This window comes from Emydura macquarii, unplaced genomic scaffold (genome assembly GCF_026122565.2).
Source record: "Emydura macquarii macquarii isolate MOO-44397 ecotype Brisbane River unplaced genomic scaffold, CSIRO-AGI_Emac_v2 contig_968, whole genome shotgun sequence".
Taxonomy (NCBI): Eukaryota; Metazoa; Chordata; order Testudines; family Chelidae; genus Emydura; species Emydura macquarii.
The window spans coordinates 10,021,268-10,047,454 of NW_027131105.1; the positions used below are offsets into that span (position 1 = coordinate 10,021,268).

Below are 26,187 nucleotides of genomic sequence, written 5' to 3' on the forward strand. Positions count from 1 at the left end.
CTTGGGAGGTTGTGGAAGCTCCGTCTTTGGAGATTTTTAAGAGCAGGTTAGATAAACACATGTTAGGGATGGATAGTACTTAGACCTGCCATAAGTGCAGGGGACTGGACTAGATGACCTCCAGTCTTATGATTCTATGACCAAATAACATTTTTTCACAGAAAATGTTAATTTAGGTTTAAATTTTCCATTTTTCAAGACAATCTGAAAAACAATTTTTTTTATCAATCCTTTTTGTGACATTAAACTGGGGGCTATATTCGTTGAACCTAATGGGAATCTTTACTTCACTGGGCTTTGGATCAGGCCAACAGACAGCGTAGAGTACCCAAGAAAATGCTCTGAATTATGTTAGGAACAAAGAATCAGCCCCAGAATTGAGGAATTGCCATCTTTGTGTTCTGATCTCCTGCTACCCCTGTATATTCAGCATATGCTGGGTACAACTGAACATCTGGCAATGTAGTTTGCTGTCAATATAAGCTTAAATTTCCAAAGATTTTAAAATTTTTATTTGGTCACAGTATAAAAAAGTTCAATGCATTTATTGAATGTTTGTATTTTATTCACATCATTTTATTGTTCCATGAAAATGTTTTGTGCAATAACAATATATTAAAAGTCAGTGGTACTTTAACTCTTTATTTTAGAAACATAAATACTTTGTTTTGTTTGGCTTTGTATAAGCAATGTTCTGAAAATGGGGGATTCATTCAGTTAAAATATTAGTTGGTCATATAGAAATATAGGTATTCCCCTACTGGATCATTCAGTTTTTGCTCTAAAATCTTTGTTTAATTGTAAAAATACCATAAAACCAAATATACTGTAAAGTTTTTCCCTGAATCATTGCCTCCCTCTCCAGTCTTCCCCCATCACCGAACTCTTGAATTTCTTGGTTCAAATTATTCATTATATCCATGTAGCTAGTAGGAAAGTATTTCATTAAAATATCCTTATTATTACTATACAGATATTTATTGGTGTTAGTTTAAATTAACTACCTGGTAGAAGAGGCAAAAGCACCATTCCATTATCTAGACTGTCCTGGGTTTTATGCTGTCACTGCTTATTTAGATAAACAAGGCTTTGCCTTTTGGCTATTCAAAATATTGAGCTATATGAACCACATTTAGAAGGTCACTATGAACATTAAACTATACTAATTGTTTTGGAAAACCAGACTATTTTTGTGGCAACAACATATGCTTCAAAACTGCCTGGAGCTGAAATGTAAATTTTTTACCTCTAATTTACTGGAGTTTAATAATAAAACAAAGAGTATTCTGGCTTCCAAGAAACTATAATATACTTTTATTTTCCAAAAATAATTGCATTATAGAGAATTGTTTAGGAGAGTGACCCATAGTAGGTGATATTGCATACAACTTCTTTTTATAACAGCATGGTTCATGACATTGTATTTGTCAATTTGTATGTCAGTCTTTCCATTATAAACCTAGAAGACAATTTCCTGATATGAACACATTGTTTTTAGAGAGAAAAATCCAGTGAATTAGTTGTTTGATTATAAAAATGGGATCATTCCATGTCTGGTAATTTACAGTTTCTCTCAAAAGTTTTAATGTTCAGTAGATCCTGAGCATATTCTGGCCTTATTATTATACTATTGCTGAATGTAGTATTCATGAAAGGGGACAGAATTTTGACAGTTCCAGAAAATGAAATGTGTTTAGTTACTGAACAGATATAGCATTGGTAGTGGCAGTGCAATCTTTCTGAATTGATCTGTGGGAGGAATTTTACCCCAGTGTAAAGGGCTAGCACAAGCTCTATGCATGACTTCAGTCCCACTTAAAACATCAAAATAGGGTTTAAATGGGACTTAAGATATGTATAGGTTTGAGGCCAGCCTTCTGCACAAAGGTGAATTTCATTAGGAAAGCATGTCTCATCCCTGGTGTAGAAGAATTGTTTTATCAGCCCTAAATATTACATTGGAGGTGGTTCAAGAAGTAACAGTAGCTGAACCATTAAGTAATAGTGACCATATATAAATAAAGTTCAACATCCTTATAGAAGGGATGATACTAAAGATTAGTACCTTGGCACTAAATTTCAGGAAGGACGATTCCAAGATAGGAAATATCTAGAACCTAAAGACAAAAGGCTGTGTGATTAAGAACCTTAGAAGCAGATATATTAAGGTCGAAGAAGTGACTGATACCCATAAACGAAGATGAAGCAAAAATTTCCAAATTCGTTAAATGACTGTGCGCAAGAGTTTATTCATGCCAAACAAAATGTTCTCTGAAGCCTCTGGTACCAGCCACAGAATTACTGCTCCAGCATCCCTGATGTAACTCAGTGGAGTCACACCAAGACTGAATTTTGCATATGAATTAGTGTGAATAGTCATTTTTGCTGAAACAACATAGAGGGTTCTGGGGTCTGAGGTCAAAGCAAATGGATGGTCTGTGGTTCCGGATCAGGTCATCCTTTAAATTCTCCCTAACAGCTTACTGCAGAAGTGGGGACCATCTACTGATTCTTTTCCCCCATAGTGATAGGTTTATATTGTTTTATGTTTTAAATTCTGGAGACTCTTTTAAAACAAAATGAAATGGAAAGAGAGCTAAAATTCTCCTCCTTGGAGCCCACAATCTGGCTCTGTTAACATGGGGTTTGCGTGAGCTCCCACAGGCCCCCTCCAATTCATAAGCATCTTTTCTTAATTCTCCTTTCCCTTTATTAGTCCCTGTGTTACTTGGTGATTTCAATCAGTGCCAGGTTTGGTGGACTGAAAATAGCTTGAGAATTGGACAATTTTGCTGTTGCTTTTATAATGGAGCTTTTTATTGAAATCATATCCATACATCTTACACAAATCAGAGTAATAACACAAATTCCTAGCTTGTGCATTAATCTTCGACTTCTAATTTCTCTTGTATCATAACACTCTTGTTTGCATTTGACTAACAGAACTGAGAATATCAAATAACAAAAAACGTTTATCTGCCTCCTCACATATATCCAATCCACCCACCCTTTACTCCCTTCCTAAAGTTATTGCTAATATTTGTTGTTGTTACGGATAGACGAATCCTATGAAATGTGGATTTTTTTCTTGCTATTGTTATTTTTGTTGGAACATCTACTGGGAATGTATTGAAGCTCCCTGCTTAAATGGGCTGGGAATATTGGGTGTTATAAATTGTTGAGAGCTGTCTCAATGTTGACAGCTGCTTGTCCAGCGATGTCAGGATTGTGATTTGGATATGTGTTAGAAAAATAATTGAATAGGTAAGTAACAAAATTGTTCCCTTTATTCCAGACTTACTTTATTTTATAATTAATGGGATATAGGTAGATTAAAAAAAAATCCATAAATCCTCAATGACTTCTATAAAAATCTATTAACATGCATATTGAATTTCTTAGAATATTACTTTTACAACCCATGTTTTTCATGTTTCAGCACTTCAGGGAACACCTCAACAAACTTTTTGCAAAAGGAATTGGAATGCTGGATATAGCTTTAAATGAAGCTTTCAATGTTCTCAGTGATGTAAGTTTATACCTTTTTTGCATCGATGCTCCTTTTTCTCCTGCCAATCTAACGGCTGAAAATTAGAAATTAAAATTTCATTTGAATAACTAGCTAATTTATCATGAGTGTCTCCTGCTCAAAGTCCCCTCTCTCTCTCCCCCATATAATGATGATGATAAGAAAGGTGCTTCATGAGTTATCTTACAGTGTAATACTTGAAAATTGCCCATATCCGATGAATGAGACAGACCTACTGACATTTTATATTTACATACATTATCAAGATTATTTAAGTGGCTGCTCGTTCACATTAGACTACTCTAGGTCTTGAAGTACCCTCACTTAAATGTGTTTTCCACTTAATTTGTGTGTGTGATATGTTTAATGTCATTGGAAATTGTATTAGTACCTATATTTGAAATCATTTTAAGAACAAACACAGTTCTTAGAAATCAGCAAATGATTGTCACTGCATTTACTTTTAGCACACTGTTTAATGTGTTTTAGAGAGCTTTGTCCAAAAGCAACTGTCTGAAGAGTTTTTATAACTTATCATGTCTGTCTTCTCATACTCAGAGAGAGAGATGCAAAATTGTCTTGATTTCTCTTTAGACATAGACCATTTGGAAATAGTTCAGAGTTATAATAATATTTCTATTATTTATCATCCAAAACATGAGGTCAACTTTTGATTTCTGATAACATTCCTGTGAATAATGTCTGTGTACAAGAAGATAGTAATTTCAGCCTGAACATCATAAGGGGAACAACCCAATGCAGCTCATCTTGTTTCCCTTTACCACCACTGCCACGAAAAAATCATGTTGCATTCTTTGAAAGAATATCTCCTACAGAATGGAAAGGAATATTTTAATTAAAATCAGACCCATTGTCCTTGCCTGAGATGTTCGCACATAAGGAAAATATCAGAATGAGTGGTTATTGTGTAGTGATTTCATGTAGTGTAGTTCACAAAGATCCTTTCTTGATAATTTCTGGCAAACCGGAAATACATTGTCATGCTACGTTTTCCAAAAGAGAACAACTCCAGCATTATTTTGATTCAACTGCCTGTGTGCTTCTCTGAAAATTTCTTTTAGAGAGAATAAGCAAATAAAAAGAAAAGGGGGAAGTGAGTGAGAATGAAAGAGAAATGGGTGCCATTGCCAGATTTTAATTTTTAATTGAACCAATTAAGACCTTGACAGGTATTCTAGGTTTAAAGCAGCGGTCCCCAAACTTTCCCCCTGTATATCCCTTTAACCCTGTCTGTGCCCTTCCCCCACCCTCCCGCCTCTCTCCAACTGGGGCCACGATTGGGGCTGGGGGCTGTAGCTGGGAGCAGTGCCACAATGGGGAGCCTGTGGTCAGGGCCGGGGGCCAAGGTGAGCCAAGGCCCTGGGGGCCAAGCTGGGGGCTGGCCGCCAAGGCCGTGTGCACATGCCATGACCAAGGGCTGAGGCTGAGCCAGGGGCTGGGTACTGAGGCTGCAGTTGAGCTCCAGCAGGGCTCAGGGCAGAGCAGGGCTGGATGGTGCTCCCTCCCCATCTCCCGAGGGGCCTGGCCTGGGGCCTGGCCATACCCCCCTGAACGTTCCTCCGCTTCCCCTAGAGGGGCACCCCCCACAGTTTGAAGACCTCTGGTTTAAACCATTGGTTGCAACTTTTATTGAAATAAACAGATTTAAGGTTAGTGTATGGGAACCCTGCGATTGTGATTACCTCATGGTGAGAGTCCCATGGCCAAAAACCCAAGCCAACTAATGGGATTACAACTCCCTTCACTGCAAAAGTCAGGCCAAAGCTTCTCCTGAGGGATTGGGCTCACCTCTTTCAGCAACTAATCATGAGCAATTACCTCCTTCAGCAAGATTCCCACATGCATGAACACTTGAAAAATTGTAAATTATCTTATCACAAAACTACAGTAAGGCATCTCAAGCAAAGCATGAGTATCAAATGCAATTATGCAAGGCAAAAACAGTATAGACTGGACTTGAAGAGGGTCAGGCAAAGGTGGCTGTAGGCCACCCTTATTCTCTGAAGTCCAGGGGCTGGCAGGGAGCTGATTGGCAGGGAGGGGTGCTCTAACATGAAATACAAGCACCCAGGGATCACTTATATCTAAGGATACCACCCTTTTACCGAGGAACAGCTCTTATGCCAAGGGCTAGTTTCTTAACAATAAGGTAATTCCAAAATTATACTACATGAAACCTCACCCTAAAAGTTCTCCTAAGGCTAGTTTATTCCTAGTGAGCCTTCTCTCAAGGAACCATTTGTCCCAGCCTGAACTCTTTTTGCCCGCGGTCTGCTCTCACCTTCCTTCTGTCTGGATGGAGTATCACGTTAACTACGTAAGAGAGTCAGTAAAAGCAACTTAACATTTTCCTTACATGAGCAACACTTGCTAAGAAAGCAAATGTGAATACTCATGGTTATGAATTCAAAATTAACTTTTTGAGAATATTTTCAAATTTGCTAGAAAATATGCTTTACTGTAAACAGTTTAAGAAACTTAATCTATTTAGATTTTCAAATGAGACTGTAAGAGGTGAGTTGATCATGGGTTATAAATACCTTCATAGAGAGCTGATTTCTGATAGTAGAGGGCTCTTTTATCTAGCAGACAAAGGCATAACAAGATTCAATGGCAGGAAGCTGAAGCAATTATTTTCCACTGCCTGCATGTTCACCTAGACAGTATGGGACTAATTCCCTGATAAAGAACATGCCAAACATGACAACAGGAAAAGCTGTATGAAATAATGAACAATACTAGTATTTATTAAAAAGCCCCAATGTGGACACAGAATATAGTATCAGAAACTTGATGCACTACAGTAAATATCAGCCATCCTGTGCACAAAACACATCATAGATTAGCCCTCCAAATCCATATAAAAAAATTGAAGCCAATGATCAAGAAAACATGAGCTCCTGGTATTTATATTAAAAGGTATACAGCACTTAGATAATATGGCATTGAGTGCAGTATAAAACCTAGTTAAAAACCTAGTTAAGTAAATAGATAGCAGTGAGAATAAAGTGAAATCGTGTCCCACTGAGCTGTAACCATGGTGAGTGAGAATCTTTGGAAAGACAGTGATGGAACATGCTACATGTACCTTCAGATCTGACCAACATAGAATAATGTCTTCCTCCATTTATAATATAAAAATGAAGGTATTTACACCATAGAAATATGTCTGATATATACATCTTCACACATATATTCTCTTACAAGAGTGCTTTTAAACAGCTTTGTCCAGAAGGCTGCTACTTAATCTCCCTTGAAAGGATACTTTAAACTATTTTTCATTTCATCTACAGTATGTGACCTTTAAGTGGTAGAAATCTGTTCTTGTATATTACAGGTTAGTTAAGGATGTCTCACACACAAAAGTTATGTATCACACAAATACTCTATTGAGATTCTGGCTCGGTTTTTATGATGGTTCAGAGGTTACAGTAATTAAGCTTAGTTAATTTTGTCTTGCAATTACCTGGATTTCAGTTTCAGTATTTGCCTCATTTGTTAAGACTTAAAGTTGTTGATACAAATATCTTTGAAAAGCATATTTAAATCCACTTCCAGGTTCTTTCCAACCATTGATTTATGCAGTGTTCATTAGTTGCTGCAAGAATACAGACATGCTTGGTACAATAGTTAGCACCTACTATATCATGTGACAACTGCAATTATCTCTTTTGGTGATGAATGCAATCTTTGCAGTGATTACCTTTAAAAAAAATCATAGCCAATTAACTAAAATTCTGTGACATTTCAAAGACTTAATCACAACCAAATGCTCTAAATGTCAGGATGCTTTGAAATTTTCACTGCTAACTGATGAATCACTGAGTTAATTGTAGTTCATCATAAGGCCCTTGTCATTGTTATTATTATGGAAAACACTTTCATCACTCTTGCTATTCAATAACAATAAAGTTTTAGACAAATATGAAGAGATATTACTCATCAAAGCGTTTGAATTTAATCACATTCTTCAAAATATTCAACAGCAGATTATCATGTAGAATAATGTGGATGCAGACAGAGTATAGTAATGTTTTAAAATAAATACACAAAGACATCCCACCTCCACCATTCTTTAGATATTCAAATATACTTTGCCCCCTTTTTCTATAATTTAGTTAAGATAATTTGAAAAGAATAGTTCATGTGAAGAATCCTCCTTTTGCCAAAGTAACTTTATGGATATGTGAAAATGTCAGATCTAAGGACATCATAATGAAAGCAATGCCGCCTTTCTCACTCAGAGACTGGATGGGATTGGAGAAGTAGCACAAGTTAGAGACTTGAAATTGCAACTACAGAAGGACTGGAACTACAAGATGCCACAGCTATTTACAGTAATTTTGGAAGAACTATGGTTTAATTTCAATACTTTGGGGATCTGGGTACCAATCCAAAGCCGACTGAAGTAAATAGAAAGATTCTCAAACGGGACATCCCATTTTCTCAGTGCCTCCAGCTCTATTACTTCATCAATAATTTACCTGTAAACATCTGATGGAAAAAGAAATTCCATCTGTTCAGTAGCTAAAACACAAGTGGGTGACCTCAAGGTTAGACAAAGCCTTCAGAGACTTCAGGGTGGAGACCCAAAGTATCAATTAACCTGATCTTGTTTGTCTTCTTTTCTATAACAACTATGTCCAACCTTTTTGCACGTAGTGTTCAGTCTGTGAAAATTGCCAGCTCCCATAAAATCCTAGCGTGTTCCTTCTCGAGTGCTTTCAGTTCAGTGGTTGTAATTCCACATGGTTCATTTAAATGAAAACTTGCCACAGAGACTCCAATACAGACGCTTAGCAACCTAATTTGCATCTGTTCATATATTCTCTCCCAGCCAGGTTCCTGCAGGCGCTCAGCACATGCCCCCATCTCTTCCTTTTTGGAACACATTCTGCAGTTCAGGGAGGAGTTCTGTTGGTTAGTTTTATTTGTCATAATTAAGCCTTAAGGACTGCTCTTGGGCTGTCATAGTGAGGTTTTCTGTGCCTCTTTTGAAATGCCCTTCTACAAGCCATAAGTTTGTTAATCTTCAATCACTAAGAGGTACAATCCTTCACCATCACTATTCATGTATTGATTTCTATATAAATTTTGAGTCTTTGGTGATTTGCTTTCTCCTCTCTTCTATGCTTTTTGGGATGGGATGCATGCCTGGCTATTGCTTGTTACTATGATCAGATGATCTATTGCTCTGATTGACTTCTCATTGATTTCAGTGTTATACTCTTCATTGTCAATTGCTTCCCCTGTAGATATCAGGCATTTTTCTCCATCACATAGTCGGATGTACATCCTGTCCATGTCTTGTATGATATTCATTACTGTATGCCATCACCAGGATCTTTCTAATTTAGATGTCAAATATTTTCTCTGTTGATTCCGCTTGATCACTCTGGCAGTGTACTGTACTGCAGGTATTGCACACATATTAATAGTTAGGATGAAATTGTTTGAGTTGAGTTTTGTCTTTACAGTAGTTCTTATTTGTCTGTAATATTCTTTCCTCACTTCTTCTTTGACTTCCTTATGTTGTAACTTCAACAGTTTCCTAATTCCAAGGTATTTGTGAGGGCCAACTTGAGATATTGGATACTAATTTGAATGCCATCTGATCTTCCCAGTTTGCCCTTCTTTATAGTCACCAACAAAGGATTAGCCAAGCCTTAACTTTTTATCTTCAACAAACTTTTCTACACATTTCAGCAGTCTCTGTATCTCCATATGTGACTAGTCATATAGTTTCAAAATCATCCATGTATAACAAAATGGTTAACTGGTTTTTGCACTTTGCTGATATGGTAACCACAATTTATCTCTCAGAGCATCCATATCGGTGGCAGCATCACTACTGCAAACAGCATTGGTGATAAGCAATCCCCTTGAAAGATTCATCTTTTAATTTGGACCTCAGCAAGGAGAGTTCCTTCCAAGTAGAGTCAGGTGTTTCTGCTAACCACATATTGTTGCAGAAAGAAAAGGATCTTTAAATGAACCTTGTGCATTTTCAGTGTCTCTGTGATCTACTATTGTGGGATATTGCTACAGGCTTTTTGGTAGTCTATCCATACCATTTCTAATTTGTTTTCTTTTTTTTTTTCTGTTTTGCATCTTCTGTGATCCTCCTGTTCATCCTGAGGTGGTCTTTGTCCCTTTTGTGTGTACTGTTCAGCCTTTTTGTTTACGAAGCAGCATTCCATTGAGAACTACTAAGAAGTTTCCACATAGCTGGCAAACGTGATCAGGATCACTGTGACCTTCTTCCTTTTATTTTATTTATTTATTTTTTTTGCATGAAGATGGTTCTCCTTGTCACCATCCATCTTGGACATTTATTAAGTTGTTCAAGTAAACAATCATGGAGAGTTGTTAGGCATTTCAGGCAGAATCTATGCACCCTATCTGGTCTGGGTGCTTTCTGATTTTTCATTCTTCTCAGTCACTCATCTATTTATTTGACATTCCTGTGTATTCCTCTGTTGTATGGCTTTTAAATCTTGTTTTACATTTTTAATTCAATGTGCTGTCTGATTTGTTGTATGTCCTGAGACCAAATTTCCTTCCATTAGCACTTAAATTCTTCCACATTATTTATTGGCTCTCTCTTTTCCTATTCTTCTTTTAATGTTGATCTGATCAAAGAATCTTTCTTAGGATATCTCGTGAAGAGTCTCTTCTTTTGATACCGAGAGCTTCGTACTGAATATCTTTCATGCCTATGACTCAACGATCAGTTTATTTGCATTGTTACTTCATTCAGCTCATATTTCATCTCCAAGGCCATTCGCTTCTATTTTCTATTCAAATGATTTTTTAAAATTTGTTCAGCAGGGTGATAGTCTGATGTAAAAGCTTAATCTTCTGGTTTAACCTTTGTTTTCATGGGGTTTTCTGACTATAGGGGGTTTTCTAGTGGTTCAAATCCTCAGTTGGCTTGAGGTGAAACTGGCGAGCTGCTACTGTTGATGTAGCATAAATTATATCATTCAACTAACTAATATACATTTGTTTTACAGCTTCCTTGAGAACTTCATTCAGTGCTTGTACTATATGCCAGTCTTTGCTGGTCTTTGTACTTGGTAGCACTGGTCTGTGCTCAATGTCTTTGACATGTTCAATCAACAAATCATTCATATTTCCAGTACTTTCTTTAGATGTTTCAATATTTCTTCCATTTGTGGCTGATGTTTATCCAATATCATTGCGTCTATCAATATATTCACAGGTGGTTCAACACCACTAATCTCCCTTTTAGCGCTTTCAGTTTTCATTTGCATAAATTCTCCTCCTTGGAATAAAGTTTTTGGTTGCCCAGCAAATCTGTGCTCGGTCATTTCTTTCTCTATATTATTATTGTTTCTCTCTTTCCAGTGTTGGAGTATTCACTTCCTCCAGTCTCTCTTGTCTGGTTTTGCAAAATTCAGTATCAGATCACTTCTTAATTTGCACTGAGTCCATTTCTCTCTTTTGTCAACACTGATCTCCAATTTTCTTGGTGGTGGGCTCCCTCCCATGAGTGTACTGGATTCAGACTCAAGAGATCTGATTTCTATTCCTGGTTCAGTCACTGACTTCCTGTATGACTTTGGGCAAATGACTTAATTTATCTGAGTTTGTGCCACAGTTCCTCATCTGTAAAATTAGCATAATATTGCTTCCTAAAATACTCCAGTTGGTAGATTGGTTAATAATTGTGAGGCACTTAGATACTATGGTATTGTACTTTGGTATCTGTATAATAGAATAGGCTCCAGTTATTATGTGATACCCACCAGGAGTTGTATGACAGCCTGATAAATTTCAAGATATATAAATACTAAATTTTCCCCCAGATAAAAACTTAATGGGAAAGATTCCTTAAGGAACCCAATCTTTTCTTGAATAGCTCATGTCTACTGTGGTGTATATATGGTATACTGTAAATGTTTCCTGGTGCAGTGTGGTGATGGTGGTGGTCCTCCCCCCACATCAATCTCCAAGGGAGGCCACACCTCCCGGCAGCTATGTCCTGCAGGGAGGCTTAAATTAGAGAGGGAAATTAGCAGCTCTTCTTCGAGTGCTTGCTCATGTCCATTCCACTATAAGTGTGTGCACGTCTCCATGCACGGTTACCCAGAACTTTTTTCCCCTTAGCAGATCCCGTAGGGCTGACTCCAGCGCCCCTGGAACCCCTCGCACATGCCGTGGTATATGAGGCGCTGCCGGCCCTATGCCTCCTCAGTTCCTTCTTTCCACCCATGACGATTCCTGGAACTAGCCTTGCTCACAGCAAGTATTATTCCCCTTGTTCAAGAGACTTGTTTGGTATTTTAAGTTTGGTTTTATTTAGTTAAATAGTTGTTAAGTGTTGTTAAGTATAGTAAGAGATTAGGCAATCCTTGCGGGGACTTCGCGCAGCTGGACCATGCCCCGGTTGCTGGGCTTCAAGTTGTGTGCCTCCAGCGGGAAAGCCTTCCTGCTCAGAGACCCCCACGACTGCCTCCTTAAGTGCCTGGGGGAAGCCCACAGAAAAGACAAGTGCAAGATCTGCAGGGCTTTCAAACCGAGTACACAAAAGGACCGAGAAATCTGGTTGAAAGCCCTGTTGATGGAGGCAGCGCTCTGCCCAGCATCTAAGTTGACCCGCTCTGCCTTGGTACCGAGTGTGACTTCAGTACAGAGTGCACCATCAGCGCTGCCCTCCACTTGGCACCACGCAACATCACCGGCACTGAGGAGAAAGAGGCAATGCACGGAGTGTGGACACTCCCCTGTGCCGTCGGCATGGGCAGGGTCCGGTCAGGGAGCCTCCCTTGACTCCTGGGAGTGGGAGAGCCCCTGTCGATGCCATCGACACTGGAGGCTTTTCAGGCCATCGACACTGGAGGCTTTTCAGGCAGCAGGGAGACCTCTGCCGTGACCCGGCCCGTCGAGACTTCTCCGGGTAGAGCAGACTACTCCCCATGTAGTCGCTCCAGGTTGGCGTCGTCAAGCCGACCTGCCCCAGCACGGGACGTGGAGTCTCCCTCTCAGTGCCGATGTCGCTCTCCGGCACTGGAGGCAGCGCATGCCAGGAGGTGGCACCGGTCGAGGTTTGCCAGGCGGTGCTCAGACAGCTCCCGCTCCAGATCCCCGGCACAGAGGAGTTCGCCCGTACCCAGATGGCGCAGAACCCAGTCACTGGTGGAGGACCCGGCACCGCAGAGTTTGCGGCACAGAACCCGGTCGCCGGAGTCTGGTTCGGTACCGAAGAGTTCAGGATGGCGCCGACCTTGGTCACCGAGAGTGTCTGCAGAGCCGCAGGACAAGAGGCAGCGGAAATCATCGGTATCGAGACGACGCTCCGATACTTCTAGCTCTTTGGAACGTGCCCCCACTTTTCGGCACCACTCGCAGCGATGGAGGCAGTCCTCATCATTCTCCAGGTCGGAGGCGTCGAGAGGGCGGTTCCCAGTTCGGAAGGGTGCCCGGGACTGAAGATGAACATGGCACCGCCGGTCCAGGTCTGATGCCGACGATGCTTCGGGGTCTCCCAGGGGGGACAGTCGTCGGGCGAGTCAACGCCCCCACAAAGCATCAGAGCCTGTGGCGCAGTTAGCCCTGGGTTGGGCCCAGGGACAATGGCCGCAACAATGGCCTTATTGGACCCCATAGGGTATCCAGATGGGGCCGGGGCCCCAATCCATTAAATCGTCAGGGGTGCAGTCTGTGCCTCCAGCAAAGGAGAAGGCCCATCGACACCATTCCTTGGACGAAGAGTTGGACCCCCTGGAGGGAACCTCAGCGGGTACTACCCTTTGCCAGGATGGGGCACACCCGCAGGCTGCACCTCTGCAGACCTCTTCCTCCTCACTTGACGAGGCAGTCTCTTGGGATCACTCTGGATCACATTGGAGGATTTCAGGGCACACCAGGAGCTGCTCAAGAGGGTGGCCTCCAGCCTGTGACTGGAGGTGGAGGAGCTAAAAGAGGCCTCATATAGCCCCAGCACGAGTGGCCCTCCCAGTCCACCAAGGGGTCCTTAAGATTGTGAAGGCCCTGTGGCAAACACCTTCCTTGGTCACCCCTATGTCAAAGGTGGCTGAGAAGAAATATGTCCTGGCCAAGTGGTTTGAGTATTTGTTCACACACCCTGCCCCGGGAACCCTGGTAGTAGACATGGCTAACCAGCGAGACAGGCAAGGTCAGCCAGGGTCGACTCCCAAGAACAAGGACAATAAGAAACTGGACTTGTTTGGGAGAAAGATTTATTCCACAGCAAGCCTTCTGTTTAGGATTCCTAACCATCAGGCCCTCCTGGGCAGATATAATTTTAACCTATGGAACTCCCTCAGGTGATTCACCGAGGCCCTTCTCCAGGACCAGGCTGCAGACTTTAATACTATCGTGGAGGAGGGAACTGTGGTAGCTAGAGCAGTGTTCCAGACATCCTGTGATGCTGCTGACTTGGTGGGCAGGACCATAGCCTCCGTCATCTGTATGTGAAGGTGCTCGTGGCTGCAATCCTCGGGCCTGTCCTAAGAGGTGCAACAGTCTATCCAGGACTTCCCCTTTGATGGGTTGGCCCTACTCTCAGACCAGACCAATGCAAAGTTGCACGGTCTGAAGGATTCCAGGGCCACGCTTCGCTCCCTGGGTCTTTACATGCCCCAGTTTTCCAGGCGTCAGTCACGTCCCCAGGCACAGCAGCAACCAAGGCCGCAGCCCAGGCTGTTCCAACCCTATAGGCATAGGGATAGAAATAGGGGGTTTAGAAGAAGAAATCAGCCCCCTAGCTCGTCCTCAGCTCCGCAGCAAGGGCCCCACAGGAGGTCAGGCAATCAAAGGAGTCAATTCTGATTGTGCACCTGAGGGTGGCACCCCGACTGCTCTCCTGGATCTGTCCCATCTCTTCCTAAACAGGTTGAGGCCCTTCTACCCTGAATTGGCAAAAATCAATTCGGACCATTGGGTCCTTGGATAGTCTCGGGGGGCTACGCCCCGCAGTTTATATCTACCCCCCCCCCCACAACCATCCCCCTCTGTCCCTCTTCAGGGAACCTCTCACGAGCAACTCCTCTTACAGGAGGTGGACATCCTTCTCAGTTTGGGAGGTCCCTCAAGGCAAAAGGGGGAAAAGGTTCTATTTGAGGTACTTCCTGATCCCCAAGGCAAAGGGGGGGTCTGAGACCCATATTAGATCTGCGTCGTCTAAACAAATATGTCAAATGGCTCAGATTTCGCATGGTCTCCATAGCTTCCATAATCCCTTCCTGGATCCAGGAGACTGGTGTGTCACCCTCGATCTCAAGGACACATATTTTCATGTGTCTATCCTCCCCAGCCACAAGTGTTTCCTTCGCTTCATGGTGGCTGGGTTCCACTATCAGTTTACAGCCCTGCCTTTTGGCCTATCTTCAGCTCCTAGGGTATTTACGAAGTGCATGGCAGTAGTGGCTGCCCAACTGAGATGAAAAGGTGTGCAAATTTTACCTTACCTTGGTGATTGGCTGATCAGAAGCAGGTCCAGGTCTCAGCTGCTGGACAGTGAGATCCTCACTTGCTCTCTGTGCCACAGGTTGTGGCTACTCGTAAACAAACAGAAGTCCACATTGACCCCAGTGCAATGCATAGAATTCATTGGGGCTATCCTGGATGCTTCCCAGGCCAGAGCCTTCCTGCCTCAGCCACGTTTCAAGGCAATGGTCTCTATCATCTCCCAGCTGCACTGATGCCCCACGACAACAGCCAGGCACTTCCTACAGCTGTTAGGCCACATGGAGGCCTGTACATATGTAGTGAGACTAGCTCGCCTGAGGCTTAGACCGCTCCAGGCATGGTTGGCCTCAGTATATGTTCCAAGCAGACACCCATTGGACCGGGTGGTCACACTTCCCCTACCCGTCTTAACCTCCCTAAACTGGTGGCAGACTCCCATGGCAGTGATGAAGGGCATTCCATTCAGGGAACCGGTCCCATCGGTTACCCTAATTTCCGATGCTTCGGACATAGGATGGGGAGCCCACATCAGCGCCAACCTAGGCACTCGGGCTCTGGTTGGGGGAGGAGAGGCACCTGCACATGAACGTGAAGGAGCTGAGGGCCATTCGCGTAGCATACAAGGTGTTCCTCCGATTCCTGACAGGCAGAGTGGTGCAGGTACTGAGGGACAACACCGCATGTTTTACATAAACAGGCGAGGGGGGGGTGTGCCCCTCAGCTCTCTGCAAGGAAGCTATCCGTCTGTGGGACCTTGCCGTGAGGCACTATTTACACCTGACGGCCTCTCACCTCCCGGGAGTGAGGAACGATGAGGTGGATCACTTCAGCAGGTCGTTTGTACCCCGCCATGACTGGTCACTACACCCAGAGGTGGCGGCCGTGATCTTCCGGAAGTGTGGAGTTCCCCAACTGGACCTGTTTGCGAGACCAGGTTGATTTCCAATGCATTCCTCCATTAACTGGACGGGGACCCTCATATATGCGTTCCTGCCCATTCCACTCCTGCTCAAGCTCCTGCTAAAAATAAAGAGGGACAGAGCAGACATTAAACTCATCACTCCAGCCTGGCTGAGACAGCACTGGTTCAGCATGCTGCTGGACCTTTCCATCACCCCACCCATGGAGCTCCTGAGGCGGCATGACCTTCTATCCCAGGACCATGATCGCCTGTTGCACCCGGACCTGGACTCCCTATACCTCACGGCCTGGAAGCTCTGTGGTTGATGGAGGGAGAGAGAGCCTGCTCGGTGCAGGTCCAACAAGTCCTGCTCGGCAGCAGGAAACCTTCTACACAGGTCGTGTATCGGGTTAAGTGGAGACAGTTTACTGTTGGGCGGAGTCCCGGGGTATTCTGCCCAGCCTCTCGCCTATGCAGGCGATCCTGGAGTATCTGCTCCAGCTAAAGCTCCAGGGTCTGGTGCTGAAGGTTCGGCTGTCGGCCATTTCAGCCTTCCATCAGCCACTAGAGGGGAGATCGCTATTCTCCCATCCTATGTCGGTCAGGTTCCTCAAGGGGATGGAGAGGCTTTATCTGCAGGTCCGCGACCCAGTGCCTCTCTGGGATCTCAACCTGGTCCTCCTGAGACTCATGGGGCCCTCCTTTGAAACCATAGCTTCATGCCATCTGCTCATGCTTTCATGGAAGGTAGCCTTCCTGGTGGCCATTACCTCAGCTAGGAGGGTCTCTGAGATTAGGGCCTTAACCTCGGAGCCCCCTTATACAGTATTCTATAAGGATAAGGTGCAGTTGAGGCCACATCCAGCCTTCCTGCCCAAGGTGGTTTCCCAATTTCATTGTAATCAAGATATTTTTCTCCCCGTGTTTTTTCCCAAACTGCACGGTTTGGAGGAAGAAGATGGCATTCGCTGGATGTGAGACGAGCCCTGGCCTTGAGCGTACATTGAGCGTACAAAGCTGTTCCGGAAATCGACACAGCTCTTCATCGCAGTGACTGACCGGATAAAAGGCTCACCTGTCTCTACCCAGCGCATCTCCTCATGGATTACATCATGCATCAAGTTCTGCTACAAGCAGGCAAGGGTGTCGCTTCCGAGAACCATCACAGTGCACTCAACCAGAGCTCAAGCCTCGTCTACAGCCTTCCTGGAGAGAGTGCCCCTGCAGGACATCTGCAAAGCCGCCACCTGGTCGTCGTGCATACCTTCACGTCCCATTATGCCATTGTCCAGAAGACGAGAGAGGATGTGGGATTTGGCAGAGTGATGTTGAGGGCAGTTGACCAGTAACTCTGAACCACTTCCAAAGGTATTGCCTGTTAGGCACATATAGTGGAATGGACATGAGCAAGTACTCGAAGAAGAAAACAAGGTTACTTACCAGTAACTGATGTTCTTCGAGATGTGTTGCTCATGTCTGTTCTACAACCCATCCCCCATCCCCGCTGCCGGAGTTGGCAGAAAGAAGGGACTGAAGGGGTGTAGGGCTAGCAGCGCCTCATATACCGCGGCATGTGCGCGGGGCTCCAGGGGGCACCGGAAAGGGGAAAAAGTTCTGGGTAACCGTGCACGGAGGCGTGCACACACCTATAGTGGAATGGACATGACCAGCACATCTTGAACAACATCAGTTATTCGTAAGTAATCTTGTTTTCTTGGCCTTTCTGGCGTAGTCGGGCGATCTTAAAACTCTGGCCTCAATCCTCTGGTGGGGCAATCCAGTAGTCTGGGGCCCCTCAGGCGGGGCGGGCCAGCCTGGCAAATAGTCTCTAGCCTGGGTAGGGCGAGCAAACCGGGGCTCTAGGCAAAACACGCTGACTTGGCTACAGGACACAACACAACCGGACTGTTGTTTAGCTTCCCTGGGCTCCTTCCTTCCCCCCATTCCCTGGAGTACTTTGTTCTCCGGGTCACCTTCAGTCTCCTCGGGATACTCTTCCAGGGGAGGTTCCACAACCCCTCAGCCTCATCGATCAGTGGCAGGTCTGGCAGCTTCTCAGGGTTGTCAGCAGATGGCAGCTTCTCCAGGTTCCAAGGGCCAGGTATCTCCTCTGGTTCCCAGGGATTATGGATCTCTTTCAGCTCCTCCAGGTCACAGGGCCTGGGTACTTCCTCAGGTACACCGGGCTCAGGCAGCTCCAGCAGATCCTTGGGGCTCCAGCTGATGGGCAGCTCTGGCCACTTCTTTTTCAGGGTAGCGTTCAGGCTTTGGTCCTAGCACCCAGTGAGAGATGTCCTTCTCCCTCAGCTGCTCTCCCTTCACTGAGTTGGAAGCCCGCCCTTTATACTTCCCCTTCCTGTCACACCTCTTCACTTTCAGTCAGCTGGGGGTGGACTTCCGGGTTCCGCCCTCCAGAGGGGGTTTGGCCCTTCCTCTCTATCAATCTCTGAGGGAGGCTACACCTCCTGGCGGCTACATATACCTTATAGATAAGGTATGTCATGAAATGATTGCAAGGCTAAAAAAAAAAACCAAAGAAAAACCCACCCCCTCAGATAGTCCACAGTACACATCACCTATCCAGTGGGAGGATTTGGTTCCATATGTGCTTTTCATTTAGTGGGTTGTTTTTTGTGGGGGTAGGAGGAATGCTGTATTTATAAATGTATATCTTCTAATTGATTAGGTTGCTTATTCCGCTCTCAGCGAATACACAATAATAAATGGTACCTCTTTTATTATATAAATACCAAAGTATAATGCAATAGATTAATATTGAATCCCATATATAATAAAACATTAAAAAAATGATGTAAAAGTTTCTTTCACCTATTTCACTGGGTGCAATGGAGCTTCTCTACAGGATCTACGCACTTATCTAACAGAAATGCCTGTTACTTAAATGACTGTTTCTTTTCACAGTTCAATCACACAGGACAAGGGAGTATTTGCAGCCAAGCCATAATGCTGATAACTGATGGTGCTGTGGACACGTATGATACAATATTTGCAAAGTATAACTGGCCTGACAGGAAGGTAAGTACAGTACATACACTGTTTGATGGAAAAACCGAATGTTCTTTATCCACGATAAATGTATGTTTAATGAAAAGTTACCTAAAGGTCTTTTTAAATAGATGGATGTTTCTCTAATGACAAAAAAGATATTTATCTGATATTGTCCAGGGATGGAGGTAGTCTTTCACTGTATTAATGACCTTCTCTGGATAACAACATTGTAAGGAAATCATTCCTCTGGGGTATGTTTTTATTATTATAAAATGTTTCCCCAAAGAGAAATTGTTAAAAGTGGAAATGTTCTCTTCACTTTCTCCTGAAATGTTTATAAATAATACAGTGATTTAGTGCTGCTTTTAGGAGCCAGAGAAGATGTGTATTGTGGCTCACGTTGGGCAAGTGATACTATATGGATAGAATAGACAATATGGCCCTTAATTATATTTTGTGTGTGGCAGAGTGGGGAACAGAATTAGCAATTGACAATAGATCTAGTTAAAATATCTATTTTGTGCTATACACATTGGTGAGGAAATTTGGCCAAACGTAGCTAGCCTGTCAATTAATATATTCTTGGTATTGCATGGTACAACAACCTCTTGCAGTTCCTAGTTGAAAAAGAATCTTATATACATTGCATTCCAAAGTTAAGTACTTTTCTTTTCTCCTGCAGTTTGTTTTTGAGTCTTGCTATCCTATAGAACAACCATGTGTTTGTTAAGGGGGATTTTTTAAGACATTGACTGTTGTGTTATGTCTCCTGTGTTGTCTGAGCACAGTAAGTAACATATTAGCTCTGAATACTGTGATTAATATGGAAATTAAATATGGGGTTTCAACAGTGTGTGGAATAATACCTAACAAATCTGAATATGTTTTGACATGTGAATTTTAGTCAAGTTTCTTTTGCTTATTAAATTGCATTTATTTTCTGAACTAATTTTCCTGTTTACATGAACTAAACCTCGTTTATTAACAATTGGGGAGTGAGAGAGAATGGAAGAGTATGTGACTGTCTTACTGTTTCTGTTCTACACACAGTCTTAGAAATGTTATGTTGATTACTGTTTTTTCATGTAGGGAAAAATGACACACATCTTTGCCATTTCCCACTGGTTAAGAGCTTTTCATTCAGAGAATATCCATTAGTGACTATAATAGCATCTGAAGTCCTATTCCCATCTTCAGAGACCTTGCTTACTGCTTTTGTAACCCCACCCCTCTCCCACAGAGAACAAAGTTCATCACTTGTGCCTTTGCAAGTACCCATTGAGAGGTATGATATCTGTTTAAGAATGCAGACATGAGATTTCATTTGCATAGTGTAGGGAGATCAGTAATATTCTTCCTGAGAAGAGGAGCTAATCTTTGCTCAGTGGAAATAATGAAAAAGACAATATTTGTTAATTGCTTGGGACTGATTTTTGACCCTAGTCACCTTGCTGCTTCATATGGCAATGTCCCTATCAGTGATTAGTCTAGACCAGTGGTTCTCAACCTATTTACCGTTATGGACCATTTATGAAGTGCTCTGTGTATTATGTATGGCCCTGAGGATGTCACATGGGCCGCAGCTGTGTGTTGATTGGGCCACAAGCAGCCCACAGGCAGCCTGCAGGCCACAGATTGAATTTGGTCAAGCTAATTTTTAATGTATTATGTTATTAGTTATGTAAGAATAAGAGTTTTTTTTTCCATCTGACCTCTGTTTTTATTGCTAAAGCAGGGCAAAGAATTAATAATGAATAATGTATTCAATGGCAAGATTTTCAACTATTTTTCTGTTCACAAATTTAACCACAAGCAAATTGTGATTTTCTTGAATATATCTGTCAATTGAAATTATTCACCAAATAATTCTGGGAACAATACAATACTTGTACATTAACTTGTTTGCCAGAAGTTCGAGTAGTAAAAATTTTAGCTGTTTTTTATTAGGTTTATCATAGGATATATTTGTGCTCCTTAATTGGATCAGTGTTTCTCTTAGAAATGGGCTTCTGTGGCAAATAACCTTGCTTATGAATTCTAAATTCACTTTCCATGTATTCTCTTGAACATTTGCTTTAAAATACTTGTTTCCATAAACATACCAGCCGGCAAACTTGTACAAATGCCTGTATTTAAATATGTCTGTATTTAAACTTGTACAGAAATGGTTGTTTGAAATATGTAAACAAATATTTGTGACTACCCCAATATTCACTTTGTTATAATTGTGCGTTGAGATAAAGTAGCAGACTATAACATGGATGTGATTATGCTGGGTTAATTTGAAATGTATGATTTATTTTTCAATTGTTGCCTCATCAGATTACAAAGTGTTTACAAGAAGATAGCAAAATCTTCACTTTTATTCCTTATTCAGAATTATTCATAGATGTTGGTGTACAGTTTTTTCCCTCCATTAATGGCCTGTGAAGAGTTTCTTGTGAATACTTGATCTATGAACGTCAAAATTCATGCTGTATTGTTTAGTGAATTAAGTCATGTAGTGATGTTTCTCTTCCCGGATTGGATGATTTATGAGACTAACCAACATAGTACTAGTTGTAAATATTACAGTTATATATATATATATAGTTTAAAATTTGCTTGCAGTGAATAGTTGAGCATTTAAATTTAAATTTGCTTTTTTGCAAGTATCAACCTTAATAAAACTTAGCTGCTTGAGCAAACACAGAAGGTGAGGAATACAGTTGGCGCTAAGTTACCTTTTGAATATGAATTAGTATTTGTTATCTTTTTCCCCCAATCTTTTCTTATCTCTAGTGTGGATATAATAGATAGAGCTATTTTCAGTTTGCATTGTCAAAGTTTTTAAAAAAAGCCATGTCAGATGCTTAGAAATAGTAAGGAAATGTAATGGTGCCATTTTACAAAGTATATCTTGTGATGAAAAGCTTTTCCTCCCAGAGCTATGAACTTCCATATTATCCAGTGCATGGCTTGTTTCTTTTTTCTTCTAGTGTTTTCTGATAGCTTTTAGATGTATCTAGCAAATGCTAGTACGTAAAGGAGATCTAAGGGCTCTGCTAGAAGCATGTGTTCTTTGCTGAGACTCTGTTTTCTTAAATCAGAGGGTTATGACTAAATCCTGCTATGTGTTGAACTTGTTTGTGAGAAATGAGAGAGGGCATAGGGAGCCTCTTTCCCTCCTATACAAGTGGCATGGGACGATCTCTCTGTAACAGTCAAGAAAGCTGGTTATCCTTGCAAGCCCTTGCACTACATTTCCAAGCAGCCATTGTCTGCAGAAGGAGGAGTATGTCTGGGCCACTTTTTACTGCCACATATGCTTTACATCAGGATGCACTTTGCAAAAGTGCTGTAAGGAACTTTCTTCTCCCTAATACCCTCCCCACCCCCCCAAGGCCCAGCATGTCTAGCAGGAGCCCTGTAGAAGAGAATACACTGCTACAGAGCAGTATTTTTTCCTTAGTACTTAATGGGGTACATGTTCAAAAACATTGTTTCTTCTTCGAGTAGTGTCCCTATGGGTGCTCCACTGTAGGTGTGTCTGTGTCCCTGCGCTGCTGATCAGAGATTTTTGGTAGCACTTCATCCTGTCCGTGCATGTGTTGCTTCCCACCTACCATGAGGCTAGTCAGTGTGCATGGGCAATCCCTCCTCAGTTCCTTCTCTACTGCCCCTGTCTAGAGATGGTGCGAGAACTGTCTGGCCATGGAATATTAAAGAGGAAAAGAGAAGGACTTTGTCCTTCATCAACTTCCTGTGAGTGGGGGAGACCCCCCCAGGACAAGAATATGCCTGGCTCCTCGGGCTTCAGAAAGTGCCTCAGTGACGGCCACTCTCAGTGCGTTTGCTGCCTGGGAAAGAAACACATTCCACAGTCGTGTGTTTTGTGTCAGCAACTGAAGCCCAGATCTAGGAAGGACAGAGAACTGAGGCTCAAACTCCTCATGGAGTCAGCCATCCAACCTCCCCCGGTGGAAACCCTTACCAGAACCTGCTATTTCGAAGGGAGGTGGGCTTAGAGAGTGGCCTCTAAGCCACTTATTCAAGGCCTCTAAGAGAAGGTCCATGAGTTCCCATAACGAGCCCTGATTGATATGGAAACAATTTCTGGCTCAGGCAGTATCATCAGTACTGACAGCACTGAAGCCAGCTAGATCTGGTATGTAGGACACACGTGGTACTTGAATCTCCGGGCAAGTCAGAATGCCTAAAGACCCAATGGGCACTGGCAAAGAAACACTGGTACCATGGGGGCTTAAGGAACATAGAAGATCTGCCCTGGGGAAGGCTCTGTTGGTATGGTCATCAACATCAGTACTGCCGAAGATACGCCAGGCACCGATGGACCCTGCTATCAGGTCTGTGTCTCTGTTGGTACAAGCATTTTAGCACCAATGCCCTCTGCACTGATATATCCCAGTGCGAGATGAAACTTTCTCTGTCTGATGAACCAGACTGTCTTCTGCTCAGTACTGGGACCCCAAAAGCCAAGGACGTACCCTCCTTCAGTTGCTTCCTCGAGCGAAACTTCACAATTTTTGGTTTTCTATGTTCAGCATGGAAGAAATTTTGAAATTGTCTAATTCCCCGCAAACTCTAAAATCCAGTTTGCAATGTTTGCTTAAGTTTTGCACGTATTTAGCTTAGTACATGTTGCTTAAGAATTGTCACACCGATATATTCAGTCATTTGTATGAAAACCTTGTCTGTGCTACTTTACAAGATTGCTAAGATCATCTTGATATTTGTAAGGTATGTGTTCAGATTGAGCTGCAATTTTGCTCCTTTTTTTTTTTTTTGTTCTACTTTCTATCCCACCTTCTCATCTTTCCTAGCATTTACATCTTATTTGTCACTTAGATGCTGTGATGGACAGTGATGGGCACAAAGAAAATGCTTATGGCCCTAATTTAGAAAGGGACTTAAGCATGTGTCTACCTTAATTACCTTGTGGAATAAGGACTATTTTAGATATTTTTTCTATACACTAATAATGTTAAATGATGACAATATGCCATATTTAGTGGCAGCTGCTACATCTTGTCACATATAGAGTGGGACAGATTCAATAAACATGAGTGACAAACCTCTTCATAGGATTCTTTGCCAATTTGTGAATAAAAATCTTTTTTTTTTAATGATGAGAATAAAAAAAACCATTTTTGTCATATAAATAAATGTTCACTTTTTCTCCTTTATTTTCAAATTGCACATTTCCTTACCTGGGGCAAAAGATAAATATTTTTAGATCTGTGTAATCATTGATAAGAGCACTTTATTAATAATCATCACAGAAATATTCCATCTGGTAATTGGTTGAAAATCTGCTTCTTACTGATAATGCTTTAAGTAAAAATACATACATTCTACTGGATAAAATTCAGAACCTTTGAATGCTCTGGTTCCAACTTAATCCATGAGAGCAGCTGGCATGAAATCAATGTTGTTCGTTTGGGGAGGTTAAACTAGTTTTGTGCATCATCTGAAGATTATTACCATGGAAAGGCTATTCTGAACTAACTTCTGGATTGCTTCTACTTGTGAGAATATTTTTTTCCTTTTTTGTTTTATACAAAAACACCACTACCCAAAAAATAAAAAAAATCCAACGAACCCACCCAAACTTTTGATACTTTCTCATCTTGAGTGTGTAAATATGGTAGATGCTATTTAAATACCATGTTTTGTTTGAACGGATGAGGCATTGGAGTTAATGTCTTTATTTATTTACTTTTTTATCAATCCTAGATGGAATCTTAACATTTTAAAAAACTGAAAGTTTACACTATAAATGAGTTTTACACTAAGTTACGTAGTTTTCTCATATTCATACAAACTACCTTCACTGTTTTCAGGTTCCTCCACTTCATTACAACAGATCTTAACAGCACACTGACCAAAATAACTAAATGTATCCAGCTCCACTGAGCATTTAATATTCTCATACCAAAGAACAGCTTTCCAACATGCAACTGAAAATTATTCTTAAAAAGGATAATACCAATGATAGTGTTTGCTGTTACGCCTTTTTACTGAAAGCAGTGCCTATTCCAAAACACATCTGCTCTGGTTCCCAAGGATTTATTTTGTATAACAGTTGAAGCGGCAAGTGAATTAGACACATGCATTTATTATTTGTCGTTTCTCCCACTACTATATTAAAATGCACTGTGGGAAACAATGCAAATTATTGATCAACTACATACACTAGTAAAACTTAATGTATAAAAAGAAAATCATTGTGTGGAAAACTATTTTTCAAGAAAACAAACAAACAAAAAATCCTTCAGGTTTGCCTCAGCAAGTCACTGATGACAATAGTTCTCTGTTCATAAGTAATACAATCCCAGTACTTTTCTTTTGGCAAGAATTCAAAGCAGCTTTCCCTGAGATGAAACATAGCAACTAGTTAATTTTGCTAAAGTGCCATGGCATTTCCAATGACCATGTATGGTCAGTTCATCATCCCTCTTCTGAAAGACAGAACTTCCTGCAGCATTATACCCTCTAATGTTGTGCTGGGTATTGATTGAATGTTAATAACTTAGAGCAAAGAGGACTACCACCTCAATGAATATTTATGCTTAAGAGATTTTGAAATAATAAAAGTTAACAAGAGGGTTACAAGTGAGTTCTTACGTAGGAGCGGAAAACATTGTAGAAGGCCAAGTTATCTAACTGTTTAATCTCTCTTTCCCACACATCTCCCCCTCCCCCCCCCCACCTTCCCCACCCCCCAGGTCTGTCCATGTATACATCTGTATCTAGGAACTTATATAGCCTTCCTCATCATTGTATCCGATCACCTCAAAAAAGGTTGGGTTTTTTTTATTTAACCACTATTCATTTCAATGTGTGTACTCTGGCACCCTCTTCAAGAAAGCATTTAAGCACATGCTTAAAGTCCCACTGAAATCAATGGTATGCTTAAATGCTTTCCTGAACCAGAGCCTGTGTTAAGTTTGGATATCATCTTCTTGGCTTGCTGTTTGCCAGGTTACTTCATTTTCCACATGTATTGGGGCAGCACGCACAAGAAGCCAGAAGGATCAAATAATTTTTGTTTTCTGGTTCATTTCTGTTTCAGAGCCTTCATTTGGTGATATTTTGGCACATTCAGTCTCTGGAAAGGGAAAGGGAAGCATTAAATTCACTGAACTGCAGCACTCCCCATAGGCCTGATCTCTAATCTCTAACCCAGAAAAGGTTTCATATTTGTAATTGAAGATGCAGTTTTCAAGCACTGCAAACTATGGTAGATGTATTAATTCCATTGTTTCTT

At 41.9% G+C, this 26,187-nt stretch overlaps 1 protein-coding gene across 1 annotated transcript in view; it reads left to right on the forward strand.

The window, feature by feature from the left end:
* The window catches only part of CACNA2D3 (calcium voltage-gated channel auxiliary subunit alpha2delta 3), a 665,237-nt gene that overhangs the window by 323,426 nt on the left and 315,624 nt on the right, over positions 1 to 26,187 (forward strand). Inside the window, exons 10-11 of the mRNA XM_067544184.1 lie at positions 3,440 to 3,529; positions 18,831 to 18,944. Of these exons, the coding sequence (XP_067400285.1) occupies positions 3,440 to 3,529; positions 18,831 to 18,944 (204 nt within the window). The remainder of the gene's footprint in view (positions 1 to 3,439; positions 3,530 to 18,830; positions 18,945 to 26,187) is intronic.